Source organism: Triturus cristatus, chromosome 2_2, assembly GCF_964204655.1.
Source record: "Triturus cristatus chromosome 2_2, aTriCri1.1, whole genome shotgun sequence".
Taxonomy (NCBI): domain Eukaryota; kingdom Metazoa; phylum Chordata; class Amphibia; order Caudata; family Salamandridae; genus Triturus; species Triturus cristatus.
Window position 1 is genome coordinate 1195501024 of NC_140582.1, and position 19824 is coordinate 1195520847.

At 44.4% G+C, this 19824-nt stretch overlaps 1 protein-coding gene across 1 annotated transcript in view; it reads left to right on the top strand.

The window, feature by feature from the left end:
• Positions 1-8349: 8349 nt before the first annotated feature.
• Positions 8350-19824, top strand: part of LOC146863373 (uncharacterized) — a 187461-nt gene continuing 175986 nt past the window's right edge. Inside the window, exon 1 of the mRNA XM_085642802.1 lies at positions 8350-8481. Within this exon, the coding sequence (XP_085498928.1) occupies positions 8469-8481 (13 nt within the window). The 5' untranslated portion in view covers positions 8350-8468. The remainder of the gene's footprint in view (positions 8482-19824) is intronic.

The window sequence follows — 19824 nt, forward strand, 5'->3', positions numbered from 1 at the left end:
CGTTTTCTGCATAATTATGCCCCCCCTTGCCACATAATTCATCACTTGCGCTACAATTTGCAGATTTTAGCAAAAAAAATAAATCTTCTGTATCTCAAATGGATGAGAAGTTACTAAAGATGCTACCACTGGTGTTGCCACGCACCTATGACCCTTTGCAAATACGAACGGCTGCTCTCTCGGTTCGGGATTGCTGTATGTGGGTGTCAAGATGATCCCATTGACGGGAAACCTTTGCCCAAATAGAGTTAACGAGGAAGAGAGCACGTCATCGCGCGCAGGTCGTTGCAGCTGCTGCCGGTGGCGGTGAACGCGGATCACGTGATGCTGCCTTCCTAAAGCCGGCCAGGAAGAGAGCAGTCATTGCGTGCGCGCTCTTGTGATTAGGCTGCGTGCCAGAAGAAAGTGCGGCGAGTAAAGGGGCCAGTAGCCTTGGAAGGATACAAATTATGACATAATCATCATGAGGAGGGACTAACAAGCCTTAAACCAATTGAAAGGCAGCATTTACTGACTGAAGCCAATGAAAAAGATGGGCGGAGAGTGGGCAGAGCTTCCCCCACTATAGTGTATGCAGCATCTCTCGTCGAAACAGCGCATGCGCTGCCTAGGCGAGACCTAAAAAGGAGGGACAAAGAGGCAGGACTGACCACTAGCAAGCAAGGATTTTTAAAGGACACTGAAACAAACAAATGGAAAGTAGGTGCATGGCTTTAAACCCACAAGAGAAGTAACAACAGGTCTTGAATACTTGACCTAAAAAGCAAGTAACAAAGAGAATTAAAGATATTTCGTCTTGTTACACCTGGATCTGGGAGGCATGCCATTTTGGCACATTCCCAGGTTTACAACTCTTTGTAAATCTTAGAATATGCCAACAACCATGGGTGGATGTCTGGGAACTCTCAGACTCCACCCATGGAATGCCTCCCTGCTGCAAAGTAATGCAAGGCATCAAAATGCACTGCCTTACATTACCTTGGATTTACTAAATCATGCAAAGCCATGGATTTATTAAACCACACAAGATGGTTTTGTGTGGCTTAGTAAATCACAGTTAAGGGCTTGATTTGCCTTGGGTCACCTTAATAAATGTGACCCCTAGTCTTTGCCCTCCTGCTTTGGGTTGTCCTGCATCTGTTCCTTGTCTATTTAGTCCTACTGGTACATAGATCCTGGCCCTCTTGATCAAGGCTCTCCTTGTTCATATCCTCTTAAGCCTGGTCATTTTGGTCCTGGTTCTCCTGGCCACCACGGCTCAGTCCACTTGGTCTTCCAAATTCCGGGTTGCATTCTTACATCCAATTCTCCTCCTCTCCTGGTCCTGCTACTTGTAATAAGTGCTCTGCCACACATCACAATTGGGTCCTAGTCCCCGAGGCTCTAATCTTCATGACCCTTTTAACCCTGTTTCCAGTCTTTCTGGTCATGATCATTTTAGTGTACCTTGTCTTCTTGCTCTTGTCTTCTGTGTGCCCTTAGTACTGTTCCCCCCAGTCTTCCTAGACCATGTCCTGCTTATCCCAGTATCCTGTTCATGCTGGCCTTGCCCTCTAGGTCCTTATCTTCATGGTCCTCTTTCATCTGGTCCTGATACACCTGTTCCTCATCCTCCTGTTCCTTGCCCTCATGGTGCTGCAGTAATTTGACCTGTCACAGATTATCCTAGTCTTTCCCCGTCCTGGACCTTTCATCCTCCTCACCCTAATTCTCATCCATTAGTCCTTCTGGACCTATTTGTCTGGTTTATCTAGTCCCCTAGTTTGCCTACTCCAAATAATGTGTCTGGTCTTTTAGTGTTACTCCCACTGGTCTTGGTTTCCCTAGCTCTCCTAGTCTCCCGAGCCTCCTGCCCCATTCTGTTCCTACTAGTCCTCCCAATATTTCTTTGTTCTTGTCCATCCGACCATGGTGTCCCCCTAGTAATGTTCTTGCTGGGTCTGGCTTTACTCCTCCCTGCGGCACTGGTCTGACTAGTACCAATGCTGAGTCTGACCCTCATTGATTTTCTGATCCTAGTCCCACTAGGCCTTGGCTTCCTGGTCATTTATTTCCATCCCGATCATTCAGATCTAGCGTCCTCAGGTCCCACTGTGCTTAGTCCTTTCTAGTTGTGGTCTTCTCAATCCTGGTCCATTTGCATGTGGCCTCTTGGTCTGATCTGATTTTGACTCTTCTGTATCTGATAATTTTGATACTGGTCTTCTTTGGTCTTTCTACCCGAGCCTGCCTCTCCTGGCCCTGGTTATCCTCATCCCAAGTCAGCGCACTCGGGTCCTCCTAGCTCTCCTTCTTTTCATGGCCCAGGGCCATCTGTTCCTCGTAAGTCTGGTCCTTCTTTTCCTTTGGGCCTTGTTCACTGGGTCCAGATCCCCCTGTTCCACATCCTCCTCCTGGCCCTCCTGATCCTTCTCACCCTGGATCCAGTACCCATAGCCCTGTTTTTTCTTGTCCTGCTTCTCATCTATTTGATGCTGGTGCTTTCTGGCCTTGGCAACCCTGGCCCTTGTGGATTAGGCCTTCCTGGGGCTGGTTCTTCTTGTCCTGATCCTTGTGACTCTGGTCATCCAAGCCCTCCTGGTGGTCCACCATCTGGCACTTATTCTCCTACTGGTAATCAGCAGTCGCAGCCAGTGCAGGTAAGCGCAGTGGGGTGCTGGAGCAGGGCCTGGCAATGGGGGAAATAGACAGACAACGTAATAGGTTTTATTTATTTATTTAATTTGATCTATTCTGTTGACTTACCCCCTCCCACCCTGCCCCCCCCACCATGCATTCCTGCTCCGGCAGGTAATCAGCCTCCTTCTACTGGTCCTACTGCTTCCTACCCTTCCCAAGACTTCTCCACAAAGTCTTTAGTCTGGTACAGCTTCCAAGCTTGCCATTTAGATTTATCTTGCCTTCAAGATTTTTTTAACTAAACTTAATTAAAGACAGCACTGTCTAGGACAGAAATGAGGGCGCATTAGAGACATAACCTTGCCCAGTTAAAACACCGCTTGGTATTTAAAAATCACAATTAGCATTGCAAAGATACATTGTGCGTGTGACTAAAATGCTAAATGGCCACCCAGGATCAATAAGTATCTATGCCTGAAACCAACTCTGATGAAAACGTGTGTTTATTTGACAGGCAGCTAGGTGAACTACTGATCCGGCGGTGAACCAGCAACAGATACTCCAACACCATATACTCACCTGGGCCCATAAACACACATACAAACAGCCTTGTACTAAACATTGGAGTCAAAGTTTATGATTTTACCATTGCTTCAAGATTAGTCACCTCTTGTTCTCAACTAATCTTTTCACTCATCAAACAGTTCTTTCCTCTGGTCAATGGACCATTAGTTGAACTAGTTGATGGTGAAAAGACATGAATTAATTTTATTTGCAATGAAATAACCACATACTCAGGGAAAATTTAAAGTCTTTATCTAAATTAGTTTCATGTGAACTACTTCAAAGTACATTACAGTCTCCACCACTCACAGGAAGGAAGATTCAATAAATCAATCATCAAACACATACAGTATACTTTGCAATGACTTATGCTTAGAAGGGAGAGGACAGAGAGAGAGAAGAACATTTGCGCATTCACGAAAATGATAATTACCTAGGATGGTGTAAAAACCAACCCTCTGGCCAAGGAGCTGGGAAGGGTCCCCCAGGAAAGATCAGGAGACAAAGGCTTCAGGACAGGAATCCGGACAGGGTAGATGACCTCTCCAACACCGACGCTTGTGTAGCACCCCACTCTGACACTCTCTTCCTCCTCGAGATTCTTCCGCGATCTTCTTCTAAATTAATTAGGTTTAGATAGATGGTTCTGCATTCGATTCTTCATCAGCATCACTCGACACTCCGACCGCATCCCAAGCTCTGCAGCATTCAGTAAATCTCCATCTAACTAAATAACTAAAACTACCTCAATGATACTCTTCGATATTCATATACCACCCATTAATGTTTCAATATCGTAAAACTACTTACTCTGATTGGACAGGCAAGGGGGGAAGATCATCACACCATGCTTATTTTTCATCTTTGTCTATTAGTCTATTGTTCAAAGATCCCACCCCTTAATTTTTATTCACAAATCTTTATTCCCACCCGTATCCACATCATATTAGAAACAAGTGTATATTTTATCATGTATTTCAATTCATCCACAGGTTTTCGATGCTTGTTCCCAGGATATGTATCTTTTGTGTCCTTGGACTGCGTTCAAGTAGATTGTCACTTCTTCTGGCTCATTCCCACTAAGCATGCGCGGAGGTCAGGTGGTTAACAAACTCTAGACTCATACCAGAGGCCCAAATGCACAGTATCAAGAAAGTCAAAAAGACAAATATTAATTTCAAGAATAAATGGTCTCACTGTATACCACCTATCTCTACTATAACCCCATTTACTTATTAATGCTTTCCCCGCATTAGAATTAGTAAAATAGCTTGGTTTAGTTTCAGCAAAGCAGATGCCAAGCATGTGAGCTTTCAAGCAACCATTTTAATAGTGTTGGACTTGGCCCTTTTTGCAGGGTCATCTCTAAACTTTTTGCCTTCCTCCTGCATTTTTTCTGACCTGTTGTTGGCTTTTTTATGACTCTAGGCACTTTACCACTGCTGTTCAATGCTAAAGTGCATATGCTCTCCCCATTGTAAATGTATATGTTGGTTGGATTCCATCATTGGCCTATTTGGTTTACTATCGGACCCCAGTAAAGTTCACCAGGAGTGCCAGGGCGTGTAAATACAAATGCCGCTGGTGGGTTTGCAGCACTGATTGTGCCACCCACAGAAGCGGCCTGGTAAAATGTGTCTAGGTCTGCCATTGCAGAACCTGCTTGCAGTCTGGTACTGACATGCTGACTGGCAAGTGCACCCACTTGCCAGTCCCTAAACCTTCCCTTAACTTCATGTTAGTTACCCCTATGGTAGGCCCAAGGGCAGGGTGCATTGTAGCATAAGGTAGGACAAGCCCTGATGTGTGTGGCATGTCCTAATAGTGAATTACAGCCATTTTCGTTTTTCACTATTGTAAGGCTACCCTGTTCTCATAGGCCAGAATGGGCTGTTAAGATTGTTACATCCTATGATCCTAACAGACCCAGGGAACGTGGTAGAAAATCGAGTTTAGTATGCCTGAACTCAGAATAATAAGGAACATCTTTTAGTAAGGTTTATTTTAATATTCTGCGTTTGCAAATGCCACTTTTAGAAAGTTGGCCTTTGCTTGCCTAACCATTTCAGCCCGCCTCTGCGTGATGTGTATCTGCTGTCTGGCTTGTGTGAGTGACAGGGCTGGGGAAACCCAGATGGGAAGGGCTAGGTAGCCTGGTGGCGAATAGAAAGATTGACATATAGATGGGTGGGAGGAGTACACCTGGACTCTGAATAGGGCTTTGCTCTGCCACCACAATGCTGGCTCCGCCACCTGTGGAGCGTCTGATAGCTCTGCCCTGCACCCTGAAAGAAGAAGCCTGCATCGCATTAACAAAGTGCTCCAGAACTGAACTGAACTAGGCAAGGGCCCCCCTGGCCTGAGAGAACAAAGGATTTGTGGTATGAATGTAGGAGCCCTGCTCCTAAGAAACTAGATCCTGTCCTGCCAAGAAGACCTGAAGGAACTGGAAAAGCTGCATGGAGGAGTACTGTCCCTGACCTGGGGGATTGGCCTGCAGTGGTTGCCTTGCTGCTGAAGAAGAGGAAGAAAAGACACAAGAAGCTTTTATTTGACTTGTGCTGAAGATCTCCAAGGGCTTGTGAGTGAGCTTGCCCCCTGAACAAAGTCCCAGGACCAGTGGACTTCACCGCCATGAGATCGCCTTGGAAAATGGACCGTTTTCCCCGCATCTTTGACTCGAACTGCTGCGTACGTCTTGCTGATCGCAGCGTACCCCCTGAACGCTGCTATCCCGCTGACCGGCCCGAACAATGTGACTAAGGTCCCTCTACGAGCCGTAGCTCGCACTGCAAAGGAAGGTATCGTCCGGCCTGAGCAACGCGACTAACGGGTCCCTATGAGCCATAGCTCGCACCGTAACAGAAGGACTGCGAACCGTACTTGCTACTATCTCCTATGAACTGTACTGCCCAGCGTACGCTTCTTTCCCCTGCTTTGGAAAGGCTGCGGTGTGTACGGTAGTCGCGTACGTCTCCCCTGTGCGGAGCATACTGTTCGCTTGTATCCAGCGCTTCGAATCAAGATTGCCGATCTCATGGTACGGCACGAACGCCGCGACGAACTTTGAACGCATCGTACCTACGCATCATCCCCTTGTCTAACGTACCGTAGTACGCATCGCACCAGGAGGACAACGCACCGTACATCGCGCTTGATGTCAGCGCAGCATCCGTGACGAACTCACCAAGTAAAGGTACTGTGCCTGTTAGCACCGTAGGGTGTATGCTTCATCCCGAAGCGCCTAGCGTGCGGGTGAGACCCGTTCCTAAGCAGTTTTTACCACGTACGAATCGTACGGACAGGAACGAAGCGCACAGAACTTTAAAACTCCGCTAAAACCAAGAACTCTTTGTTTAATAAGTATTGTGGGCCATTTGTACGTTATCTGGTCTTGTGCTAAGCCTAATCTATATATATATAAAGTGTTATTTTTCTATATATCCCCGTGTGGAGTCCATTTGTGGGGTTGTCACTGAGGTACTGTGTGTGTGTTCACAAATGCTTAACCTAAACGCTCTGAGATAGGCCTTGTCTGCTCGCGCCAAGCTACCTAGTTGGTGAGCAGGAGTTATTGTTGGAGTGTACCCCCCTACCCTGACTAGAGGAACGGTTCCCTGCTTGACACAAGTACCTACCTGTGTCAACCAGAGAACCCGGATTCTAACAAATAGCATCTGTGCATGTGCAAGAAATTCCCTCCAAGCGACAGCTCGTCATACTGCGTAGATGCAGTTGACGCATGCGCAATAAAGATTTCCTGTTAGCAGCCATTTTAGGATGCCGCTCAATTTACTTATTAGTAAAGCACATAAGCAAGCTTCTCTGTCTTTTATGTTCAATGTTGTGTGAATTAATTTACACAATACGAGGTTAATACAATATTAGAAGTTAAAGAGAGGATTGCTTCTCTTTTCTATGAGTCCTTGCTCCATCACTACCAAGATGCATTATTTACCTGTCTCCAACTTTGACTTGCCCATTTTGCAGAAGCCCCATTGCTGTGTCTTGCTCAATGTCTCTCCTGCAAGTTCACCAAAGAACTCTGCCCCCAAACACTAATTGTCTACTTTAAGCAGCCCTCATTGTCTAGCCCAGAACAGCCTTTCTGTCTGCATTCATATTTTTGCTGCTGTTTGTTGACTGCTGCTGTGTTGTTAGGTTTGAAATACTAAACAAGCGCAATCCCCCGTAAAAAGCAGCCTAAAGCTAGCACAAGACCTTCCAAAACAATCCTAAAAAGAGCCAAGCTCTCAAAAACTACCAAAAATAGGACCATGAACATAAAAAAACCAATGTATTCACATGAGTGAATAAAACATTTATGTAACATGCTTTAAAACTATACTAATTATTCTTTGCAGACAGCCAAGTACTCCTAGACTACAGCGCAAAATATCAGACTGCCAAATCCAGAATCTTCTAAAACAGAAGTTTATTCAAATCTGATTTTACTGGGTTTTTCCCCAATTTGGAACAGCTGAGCTTAATTCATGCACTTACCTTTGCACAAACTGTGTACCATTTGTATATGCCCTTACTTTCAAATGCTTCACATATGTTGCACCCCCATTACAGGTTGGCGACCACCATACCATTGCCTGGAGTCCCTTTTCCCTTCATGACCCACTAAACAAAGGCTTCCTTCACACTGTTTATCTGACCTTCAGTAAAATTGTACATCTTTGCTAGTATTTAACCAGTGGCCTTTAAACAGCAGAGATTATGAACTATTTGACCCGCAGCCTCATAAATAGCCACTTCTTCAATGGTGTGTTGGCTTTTACATGCATTAGTGTTAAATTTGCAAGGGAAAACGGGGGGCAGGATGAACTTTTCAAAATGTATATGTCTAATGCCACCTAAGGCAAATATAAGTACTATTTTATTGTTTTTTTTTTTTAACCCCACAAAAGCGCGATCCCTCTTGAATGAGATTGGAACATGGTCAAATGTACTGCATTTCATCATATATCACATGGTCACACCGTGCAGAAGGATGTTTGAGCATCATAAGGAACTACCAGAGGGTGTGAATGTCAGCTGGCTTCAATGTGACAGAAAACAGTTGTTTCCCAGGGTTTTTGTTTGCATCATGAGGCAAGAAAAGCTGAGCTTCAGTTTAATTCCAATGTTTATTTTTTGCAGTTTTTGCATGACATGTTTGAATAAATAAGGCTCCCCTGGGCTGACCAGCAGTGGTTCGCATCTGCCTTCACTGCTGCACCTTCCTACCGGTTATAAGCGTCTGCCTGTGTCCTTACCTCTGCTGACCTCCAGTCGCCATGTCTCAGTCAGGTACAGTAACAAAGACGGCTGGCATTTCCTTTCCTTCCTCTCAGTTCTCCAACTTCACACCCTTCCCTTCTCCTCCTCTGTGCTTTGCCCTCACAAATCACTACATTTATCCTTTTAAAATGGCAATCCGTCTGTAGGAGAACAATTTGATGTGCAACAGCAACGTGAAATACATGAATTCATTTAAATATATCGGGGCATATTTATAATAACTGACGCATCCCTGCATATCAGCAGGGATGCGCCAGTTATTTTGCGCCCCAGCTCCGCCATCATGGATGCGCCGCATTTATAATGCGGCGCACCATGGGGCAAAAACGGCACAGATGCGTCACGCATCTGTGCCGTAAAAGTGGCGCATTGCTGGAGTTGCGTCGCAACTCCAGCAATGCTCTGGGGGGCCCTATCTGCACAATGCTGCGTCAATCCTTACGCCTGCTTCAAGCAGGCGCAGGGTTTTGACGTAGCATGGGCTCAAAAGTGACTGAGTGAAATCTTGTAGATTTCACTCAGCCACTTTTAGGAGGCGTTCCTGCGCCGGAACGCCCCCACCTGCCCTGGAACGCCTACATGTGGCGCAGGGCTTTACAACGTGACGCATCTCCCAGATGCGTCACGTTGTAAATACCCCGCACCATGGCGCAGGATTTGCGCCGCTGCTGCGTCACAAAAGTGACGCAACGGCGGCGTAAATGAGGCGCAAGTCAAACATAAATCTGCCCCATTGTATATGAGTTTAATATTTTATTCTTGTTTCATTTTCCTTAGAAATGTCTCTATTTTTTATACAGATGTGTTTTCTGTTTCAGAATCCCTTGAACCCATGAAGAAAATAAAATTGTCAATGGTGTAGTTTCATGGGTTCCACAAGCTAGTGTTGTCAATCCGCTCATGCCTGGTCAATGAGCAGCTGTAGGGGCAGGAACAAGTGTAAGAATGAGGGTGGGGCAAAGAGTTGCCAACAGGACTGAAATGCGTCTGTGTAATGCACTTAAAACACCACTAGGTACTGACCATGTGACTATGCCTTATTAAGGAATGTTCATTATGGGGTAGGGCGTGTGCAAGTATGAGGGTGGGGCACAGAGTCACCAACAAAACTGAACAATGAATTTTCATTCTGATGCTTCCCTTTCCACCTTCTTCAAGATCTCATTCTTGACGAGAGGTAGGTAATTAATTTGCTACTATGCGTAACTTGGTATTTCTGTAGACCTCATAGATAAGATCTTGTCAAGAAAAAGCATGTAAAGTATTTACATCTCCATTAACAATTCTGAAGAGGAGCTAATGAATTTCATGTTAAGGCCTGCCACAGTACCCCACAATATAAGGTACCCTCTTCAGTAGTAAATACATGAATATCGGTATGGGTAACAAAGGGGTATATGTAAACGAGGATTGCTCCACCGGAGCATCGCTTTTACCAACGTTCCGGTGGCTCAATGCCCTGCTCCATATTGACAAAGTGGCGTCAAGACACTTTTTGGTGAATTAACGGCTGTTTGAAAATAGGATACACTTTCGAGCGAGTATCTGCATGAAAGGAGCGTGCAATGGGTGTTGCTGTGGGCGTTCCACCACAACACCCATTGCTTTTTGACGCTGCCCCAGATTTACAAGGATCTGCAAAAACAGGCGTTAGATTGGTACAACGAGGAGAAATATTTTTATTTCCCCTAGTTTTTGCATGAGCAAAACACCATTAATGTGTGCCTTGAACCAAGCATGCTGCAAAAGGATCTGGTCAACATTGGGGTATCCCTCACATTTTGGGCCCATGCATTAAATCAATCCCTAAAGTAGCTTTGCAACTAACTGATTTTAGCATACATAACCAACTAAGAGCCTGTAAAGGCAGAACCAAATCAGATCGGAAGAGACACCCGACATTCCCAAGCAACAAGTATACAAGCCAGTTTACGTAGTGGGTCGCGACACTGCTCGTCATACTAGCAAATAGCCCCAAAGAATTCTGGATAATGTAGTGGCAGCGGTGAGTACGCCTATGCCACGAGTATGTGAAATAATGCCATCCCTGGACACGTGTTTCGAGGTAATTGCCTCTCGTCAGCAGGGAGCAGGTAGGTATGCGGGGTGCCAAGTAGACTGCCAAAATATATAGGTAAAGTACCTTTCAAGGCGCGCAGGTGCAGACACCAGGCTCGTCAGCCCAAAGTCGCTCGAAAGAGCTTTAAATAGTTTACGTAGTGGGTCGCGACACTGCTCGTCATACTAGCAAATAGCCCCAAAGAATTCTGGATAATGTAGTGGCAGCGGTGAGTACGCCTATGCCACGAGTATGTGAAATAATGCCATCCCTGGACACGTGTTTCGAGGTAATTGCCTCTCGTCAGCAGGGAGCAGGTAGGTATGCGGGGTGCCAAGTAGACTGCCAAAATATATAGGTAAAGTACCTTTCAAGGCGCGCAGGTGCAGACACCAGGCTCGTCAGCCCAAAGTCGCTCGAAAGAGCTTTAAATAGTTTACGTAGTGGGTCGCGACACTGCTCGTCATACTAGCAAATAGCCCCAAAGAATTCTGGATAATGTAGTGGCAGCGGTGAGTACGCCTATGCCACGAGTATGTGAAATAATGCCATCCCTGGACACGTGTTTCGAGGTAATTGCCTCTCGTCAGCAGGGAGCAGGTAGGTATGCGGGGTGCCAAGTAGACTGCCAAAATATATAGGTAAAGTACCTTTCAAGGCGCGCAGGTGCAGACACCAGGCTCGTCAGCCCAAAGTCGCTCGAAAGAGCTTTAAATAGTTTACGTAGTGGGTCGCGACACTGCTCGTCATACTAGCAAATAGCCCCAAAGAATTCTGGATAATGTAGTGGCAGCGGTGAGTACGCCTATGCCACGAGTATGTGAAATAATGCCATCCCTGGACACGTGTTTCGAGGTAATTGCCTCTCGTCAGCAGGGAGCAGGTAGGTATGCGGGGTGCCAAGTAGACTGCCAAAATATATAGGTAAAGTACCTTTCAAGGCGCGCAGGTGCAGACACCAGGCTCGTCAGCCCAAAGTCGCTCGAAAGAGCTTTAAATAGTTTACGTAGTGGGTCGCGACACTGCTCGTCATACTAGCAAATAGCCCCAAAGAATTCTGGATAATGTAGTGGCAGCGGTGAGTACGCCTATGCCACGAGTATGTGAAATAATGCCATCCCTGGACACGTGTTTCGAGGTAATTGCCTCTCGTCAGCAGGGAGCAGGTAGGTATGCGGGGTGCCAAGTAGACTGCCAAAATATATAGGTAAAGTACCTTTCAAGGCGCGCAGGTGCAGACACCAGGCTCGTCAGCCCAAAGTCGCTCGAAAGACGAGCAGTGTCGCGACCCACTACGTAAACTAAGTATACAAGCCACATTGACTATTTCTTAGTGAACCTTCAATACTGGGCTTACATTGAAGACATGGAAGTCCTTCCAAGGACAGAAAGCGATAATTTTTCCCTTTTATTTAACCCTTGGCAGCATAGCAAGTAGGTTTAAAAGGGATGAGAGAACACAGTTTGGTGAGATGACAGTGAGTAATAACCGTAGATCAATTGAGTGGTGTAGTATTGTGGAGAATGAGGTCCTTCTCGCCCACATCTATCGAAGCCTGATCCCCGTATTGACATTCTTAGTTGGTCCAGAGTTAACCCCTGAAGAGACTATGGGTGCCCACGTTAAATGGGTTGAGGAGCTAAAAATGCAGTTTTTTACAAGCCCATAATCACAAAGAAACCATCTAGGTCTATACACACCACATGGTCTAATAAAGAATGTAGAGTGGCAACAACCCCTCTCCTAGGTGACCTTAAAGGGGGGTTCTTATCACAAGCTTAAGATCGCCAGATTGAATTACAAGCAAAGGCAAAAAATAGAAAAAATTGATTGGGACACAGCAATCTGGAGTGACCTACTAACAGCTGTGTGAAAGGGGAATCAAAGGGCCGACTGGCATGTAATCTCTCATTGTGCCAGTTGAGCCAAGCTGAAACCTGTATCCCATATTCTCCCACGATTGGGTGACTCATTTCAAAACCCTATATAGTTGCCCTCACCCTTCTCTAAACAGATCAGGACAACCACAATCTACCCCCCCCCCCCCCTAAAACAGATTCCTCCTTCGAGGCCGGGCTTTCCTTTAGTAACTCAGAGGTCAAATCTGCGATAATCTCTCAGAATCCAGGGAAGAGCCCCACGATTGGACTGAATTCCAATGGATCTTTTTGTCTCAGAACATGCCATTTGGGCTCCATATCTCACCTGCCTTTTTAATGCTATACTGGCAGGAGCGGCTATCCCCAAATCCTGGAAGGGGGCAGAAACTATCCCTATTTACAAAAAAGGGACAAAACTGGACCCTGCAAACCACCGAACAATAAGTCTCATCACCTCTAGCCAAAAAAATGCTCGTAAGATTATCCTTGATCGGTTTCTCTCCTGGACTGAAGAGAATTAAATCCTGACCCAATTTCAGTCTGGTTTCTGCCCCAAAACCAGCACTGTTGACCAGGTCTTCAGATTCCACTTGGTAAGGTGAATTGAGGCGGATTTGGGTAATGACAGTCTACATGCCACTTTTGTAGCCCTTAAAGTGGCTTTTGCTATGGTCTCCAGGGATAGATTGTGGAGAACGTTTAGTGATATGGGGACACTGGACCCCCTACTTATCATCATTACACGTCTCCACTGCAAATAAACAATCATGCATGGCATTTTGCTGCTTTTATGTGTGCTGCACAATGAACCACACATAAAAACAGCAAAACCAAGAAGAAATAAAGCATTTCTCCCCGTTGTGCCTGTTAAGACCAGGCTTTCCTTGGTCTTAATTTTGGCGCTGCCGCATATTTACGCAACCCTTATGAATATGGGCCAGCGTCAAAATCAATGGGTGTTGCGACAGAATGCTCACTGCAACACCCATTGCCAACCCGTTTCACGCTAAGTATAGCGTGAAAGGGTGCTTTATGTACAAGGCAGCGTTAAGCCACGTTAAGTGGCTTAACACTGTCTTGTAAATAAGACTATCACCCGTTAGAATTTACTGCAAGCTTTCACATGCTAACATTAGTCCTCAATGGAAGAAATTAAACTTATATGGCAGAGTTTTGGAAGAAGTGATTGCCTGAGCCCCACTGGGATCACTTACTGCATCACTACAGCCTTGAAGAATATACCTAGCTGTCAGAGGCACATGTAATTGTAGCAGATAGAGCCAGACGAACCACTGAAGGATAAAGTTGTGCTAAATGTGCATATAATGCGTAATTGTAGCGAAATCGAGTGTAATGGAAATCCATCATTTAGTGTTATATTTTAGCATGAAATTAAGCCTCTTGTTAATTTATAATGCAAAACTGTTTTGGCTCTATAAAAAGTGGAAAAACAATAGCTCTTCAAATAACAGCTGCTTGCATTATGTCATTCCCATGTGTTTGCAGTATGTTTTTACCACAAATGCATTTTTAGTACATTTTCAAAGTGAATTGTGCATAATTACAGAAAGGGTCCGATTATGATGTCGGTCAGAAAGCCTCAGATGGCTAGTCGGAAGCTTTCGGAAGTTTTCCAACTGGTCATTCCGACTCGGTTCAGTTCAGCTCTCGGAGTCTGAGGAACTGCACCATAATCCCCTATGGATGGCGTTTTTGCCATCTGGATTACGATGTCGGTTTCCCACAGCCTGTCCGACACAGAAAGGCTTTCAGAAAGTGACTTTGGGACCCCATAGCAGGGCCTCCCTGCCTCTGCGGTCTACGATTGGTGGTCAAGGGGGTACCTAGGGTACCCCCCTGTAAAAGCCTGCACTGTGTGGCAGGCACCATGGGGTGCCTGCCACAGGGTGCAGGGTTTTACACGCACACACCAATTTCTCTATAGAAGCCTATATACGCGCCGTGACACAAGCTCCCATTGAGAAAAGTGAGTATGCGACCAAACAGTGTTCAGTTGCATTGGACACAGGCCGGAGGTCGGTCGGTCCCGAGTCCGAGACAGTATTGGTGAGAGGCAACTCCTACCGACATCGTAATAAGCCCCAAAGTGGCGGGATGTCATAATTTCTGGAATTTCTTATAACAAGTGTTACACAAAATTCCCCAAATTATGTTAATTATGCTGGTGTAATTTTCCAAGTCCTCATGACAGGTTGAGCCAGCTTCAAGACAGATTTCTGCCTCTGGCTCAGCTCGAGATCCTCTTGGAACCCAAGCCTAAAATGAGCCAAACTTTAATTTGGATTCTGCCTGTACCTCAGACAGTAAAAATTAGAAACAAAGCGGTGACCTTTTTGATGAAAAATGGATGAGAGATAGAGATACCCATCTAGTGACTGAATTGCACAAAGTAAAAACAGAAAATATGGGCTAAATCCTGACTTCCCCGCTTGACCAAACTGTATGATCCTGAGTAAATCTTTAATTTCACAGAACCTCCTTTTTCTTCATTATCACTCATTAAAGCACCTTCAAATATGTGAGTCAGGATATGGACTGTAGAAAAAAGCTATTGTTTGGTGTAATGTTCAAGGATAATAAACTAAGACAAATGCAGGGTACACATGACAAGTCATTTGCCTCTTAGATCTCGAGTGGCATTGCCATCATGGCAGGGGCATGAACATTTCCAAATTTATATTTACAAACTTTTAATAAACATTTCTCAATGCATTGATGTAATGCAATGTACTATGGTGAAACTCTCCCACATGTTAATGAAATACATCTTATTTTCGTTTTGAAGGGACTTTATGATATGTTAACTTGGTGTTTGTTGAATGACACTCTTTGATTCAAGCCAGACCATTGGCTTCGCTCTGGCTTGGTTCTTGCTGTTAACCTTTAGGTTTGCCCACCTCTGATGGTAGCCGGCAACATTTTGAATAGGTGGAATTCCTAGGCTGGGACGGACTGCTCCTGGTGAAGGCACATTTGAAACCTTTTCAAACAGGTGGGCACCTGAGTGTGAGCCAAGAGCATAGTCACTGTGGATGGGATGCACCAAGTAACAAGGATAATAAACAAAGAATCAACTCAGCATGTTGATGAGTAATAGTATTGGGATTTTCAGGGTGCTGCTGTTGAATATTACCGTAGGGAGAATGATGTCAGAACCTGCATATTAAGTCACTCACCCCCTACATGTTTCTTTCAATGAGTTAAGTACTAACTCAACAGAGCTATCTGTAACCCATATCTCATTCATACCTCAACTATACATGTTCTGTGAGCAATGAAGGTTCGTACTAGGCTGCCCGGCTATTTGAGGAAGCTAGCTTGCAATGCTGCTGCCCAATGTGCATGTTCTTTGAACAAAGTGTGCACTGCACCCATCATCTGAAGGACCTGCTCGATGAAGAAAGAGAGTTTCCACTGCTTTTACTCCATCTTATATAGGATGACTTCACGTAATATAACCCATGATCCAGAGACTGTTTCACAACATTTGAGGTGAGATCCCAAGGCCCATAGTCCCAGGTAAACACTTTACTTTGGGCAGACAATATCGGAGCACTGAAACATGTTGACAGAAAAGAGAAGTAGGGTCTGATGCTCAACGCTCCTGTTTTCAATTGTGTGGCATGGAGCCAACTGTAAAAAGAAATCATTAGGTTACTTCCATGCAATTTTCATACACGTTTGTCATTTTAGCCAAAGAAGAACATGCATGTTGACTTAGGGGTCTGATCCAGCATTTTCTGGGCCCACTCTCTTACATTCGGTCATCCGATGGGCCTTTTTAGTCTGACTCAGAGCTGATGGCAGTTAGCATTTACATCAATCAAATATAAGTTAACAGTGTAACGCATCTGGCTACACAATGAGGACCAGGAATGGTAGGTAGGGTTAAGAAGGTTTTTACAAATTAATAATCAAGTTCAAGTACACAACTCTTAAGACCATGCTGTTCTTGCAAGTGCTGAATAACTACAGGCAGTCCTAATCTCCAAAATAAATTGAGGCAGGCCAATATTGACAAAAAAACAGTTTGCAAAAGTACAGCAATACAGAAGAACCAAGAAATTCCATGAAGGAAATAGAGACAAGACAAGAAAAAAAATTAAAACTGGTGTTAGCATCTCAGTGGCTCAGTCAAGAGTCTTCTATGGGTCAGGAATAAGCATTAGCCTAAGCCACACTTAGCAAGGAATTAAAAGGAGGCATATAGGTCTAAACCTCTCAACGTCCATTCAGGTACCGGCAACAAATCCACAAGAGAAATATGAAAAGGAAAATCTACAGAAGGGTTCCTGCATGAGACCTGGAAGAAGTCTGGAATTGTTCTGAAGTCAGAAGGGGTGAACAATATATTATAACACACAAAGTCTTTGGGTAACATTCCTCTGTACGCAACATCAGGGGTCCATTGACTTTGTCAGTTCTCACGTTGAGAGCTGCAACATCCAGAGAAAGTCACACCCTAAACATGGGAACGACATCTCTTTCTCACTTGTGTACTTTCTCCAAGGTATTATTCTCAGGCTCTCTACTCTATGTCTAGTACAGTAATGTATCTACCTTAAAACTAACAATGCTTGTGAAACCTGCAATAAATTTCACGTTAGCATAAAATGGAAATCAGTATTTTATGAAATGCAGCATGGTGAATTACAGGCCAACTGAAGACAACTTAAAGTATTAATTCAATGGTGCATATTTAATGTGCATGTACACGTTTAAATTTAAATAGAAATATGTCTTTAGTACATTGCATTAGATTCATATAACATGTGGCATCCGGTTAACCTTATTCAAAGTATTAAAGCACACATTATGAAAGTTGAATCTTATCTTTATAGTAAGTACATGTCTACTGAGTAAGAATGGTTCATTCCATTAAGACTTCAAAGAATATATAATTTAGCATTGTTAAGCACACTTTATAAGAGGTTCACTAATCCTACAGTGAATGCACTTTGAAAATAATGTCAAACCCTGCTCTTAATTAAATATTGTTAGACAACACAAGAATCACGTGCAAAGTGCTCCATTACGCTATGTATCGCTTAACGTATTTGTGACATGTGCAACTTTGTGCTGGACCAGGTCATAACCTCACCCAAACCAGGCAATCCTAAACAAGGAGACTGTACACCCAGTAAACAGATGCTCTCAGATGCTTTCCAGTCCTAACTCTGAAACCTATCAATGAAAAAGACTGCACTAACTAGGTGAGGGTTCGCAATCCTATGCAAGTATATGAGAGTATGGCAAAAGAGGTCTGGCTGTTTCTTTCAGGAGTGTTGCACTTTTTGTATGTTTACTTACAGACAATGTAGTACAGTTCCTTGCCTCTTCTCACTCTTCCTTAGGTGTGTTACCTGTTAATTATCTGTTTCGTATGTGAGAAAACTTTGTGTTCTGTTCCGCCTGCTACTGCCACCGGGCCTTTACTTATTCTTTGTGTTTGAGAAGGTTGCACTGCTGCTATCCATGTTGTAAAGTACTACTCCTCAAGTTAAATCACAAGAAAAAAACATTTTAAATAGACTGGTTGTCAAGAAAATGATGCTGCAGAAATTTTTAAACATTTTAAGTAGCTTGCTGCTGTGCCGCAAAGTTTTCTACTCCATGCTGCAATATCCTGGTGGGGTCTGAACAGTATCCACAAATGTGTCTGGTGCTATAAGCATGTCAGGAATGCCCAAAATGTAAAAAGAACACACCATCAAGAAGTGTCCTTTCAAATTCACTTATGTTGACGATGTTGTTACCTGCACCATTTGGGCCACGGCTGAGCAGGCACCGAGGGATCCCTACCAACATAAGACATTTCTGAAATCAAGGTATCTCAGGGGAGTCGAGGATGGTGTGACTTGTGTGGTTGCCACAATGTTTTCTTACCAAGAATGAACTGCAAACGTCATGGCCCTGAGTGGCTTCATAAATCTTGAGTAAAGCAACACAGCGCAAATTGCTATGTTTCCTTACTCTGCACTAGGGATGTGTTCCATGGGTGTTCATGGGTCTTCCCATGGATTTTAACGCATTCCCAGACTTAACATTAGTGGTATCCCTGGGAATGCGCCAAAAATCTAAGCTGCCCCAGGTGAGGCGTAATTAGGAGAAATATGTTTATTTTTCCTTGTTTTGCATTCTACAGCACACAAAGAAAGAGGAAAATGCCGTAGGGTTTTTTTTTTTAGCAGGATGGTGCCCCTTCTGGCACAAAAACAATTCACCTTACAATGCGGGCACCCTTGTACCATGGTGCAAGGGTGGCTGCCTTGACACTAGGCAGTCAAACAGTGGCAGTGCAGAGGAAAAGACAGGAATGCACTGTATTCTTTGAAATTCGGTGCATTCCTACCCTTTCGTTGTCACGCAGTGCAGCACAGCTAGGTGAAATGCTGCGCTGCACTGTATGTGTTTTTCATAAATCTGTACCTAAGCGTAGTCCAGTTAAGGGTAAAGTGTGGATTCCACTAACATATTGTACTCAGAATGCTCTACAAACATTAAACTTTGGTTAAAATCACAGAAGGTTCTGAAAATTGTAGAAATCCACAAAAACAGTTGTGTATAAAACAATGATTAAACTCACCCACTTTTTGTTCCAGTACAAAGTCCTCTATCGCTAAGGAAGTGAGCGCTGCATAGAGTACTCAGAGGGCAACTGTGTAAATAGGGATGGTGCTTGTCTGAAAGCAAGTCTCTAAGAAGTGAACTGAAGTGTAATCTCTTGGTGGTAAAGCTGGATAACTTTGCTGAATCTCCTGGAAATCATGCCTGCCTGTCTGTCTGCTGAGAGTAGAAAGGAGCTTGCTTAACCTACAGTAGGTCAGACTCCTCAAACAAGATAGAAAGACAGCGGGCCCGATTCACAGAACAAACTTAAGACTAAATCCTAAACTTAGTACCATTCTGGTATTCACAGAATGCACCTAGTACTTCTGGTATTCACAGAATGAACTTACTACTTTTGCTATTCACAGAATGAACTTAGTACTTTTGCTATTCACGACTACTAAACTTACGTCCGCACTCGGGCCGGAGTACTAAGTTCATTCTGTGAATAGCAAAAGTAGTAAGTTCATTCTGTGAATACCAGAAGTACTAGGTGCATTCTGTGAATACCAGAATGGTACTAAGTTTAGGATTTAGTCTTAAGTTTGTTCTGTGAATCGGGCCCAGCATGTCTACAGATCCTGTGGGTTTCTATGGAAGCAGTCTGCTGGAGAGCAATCTTAGAGGTCATGGCACAACATGCCCACAAACCCCCAAGTCTCTCCTGATGGCTAAATGCAGGAACCACAACACCTGTATTGCTGGGGCCCTGTCAGGGTTTTAATTGAGTAAAGTGGTCCGACTTTGTGGGGCAGCAATTGTCAAGGTTGTAATCAGACTGA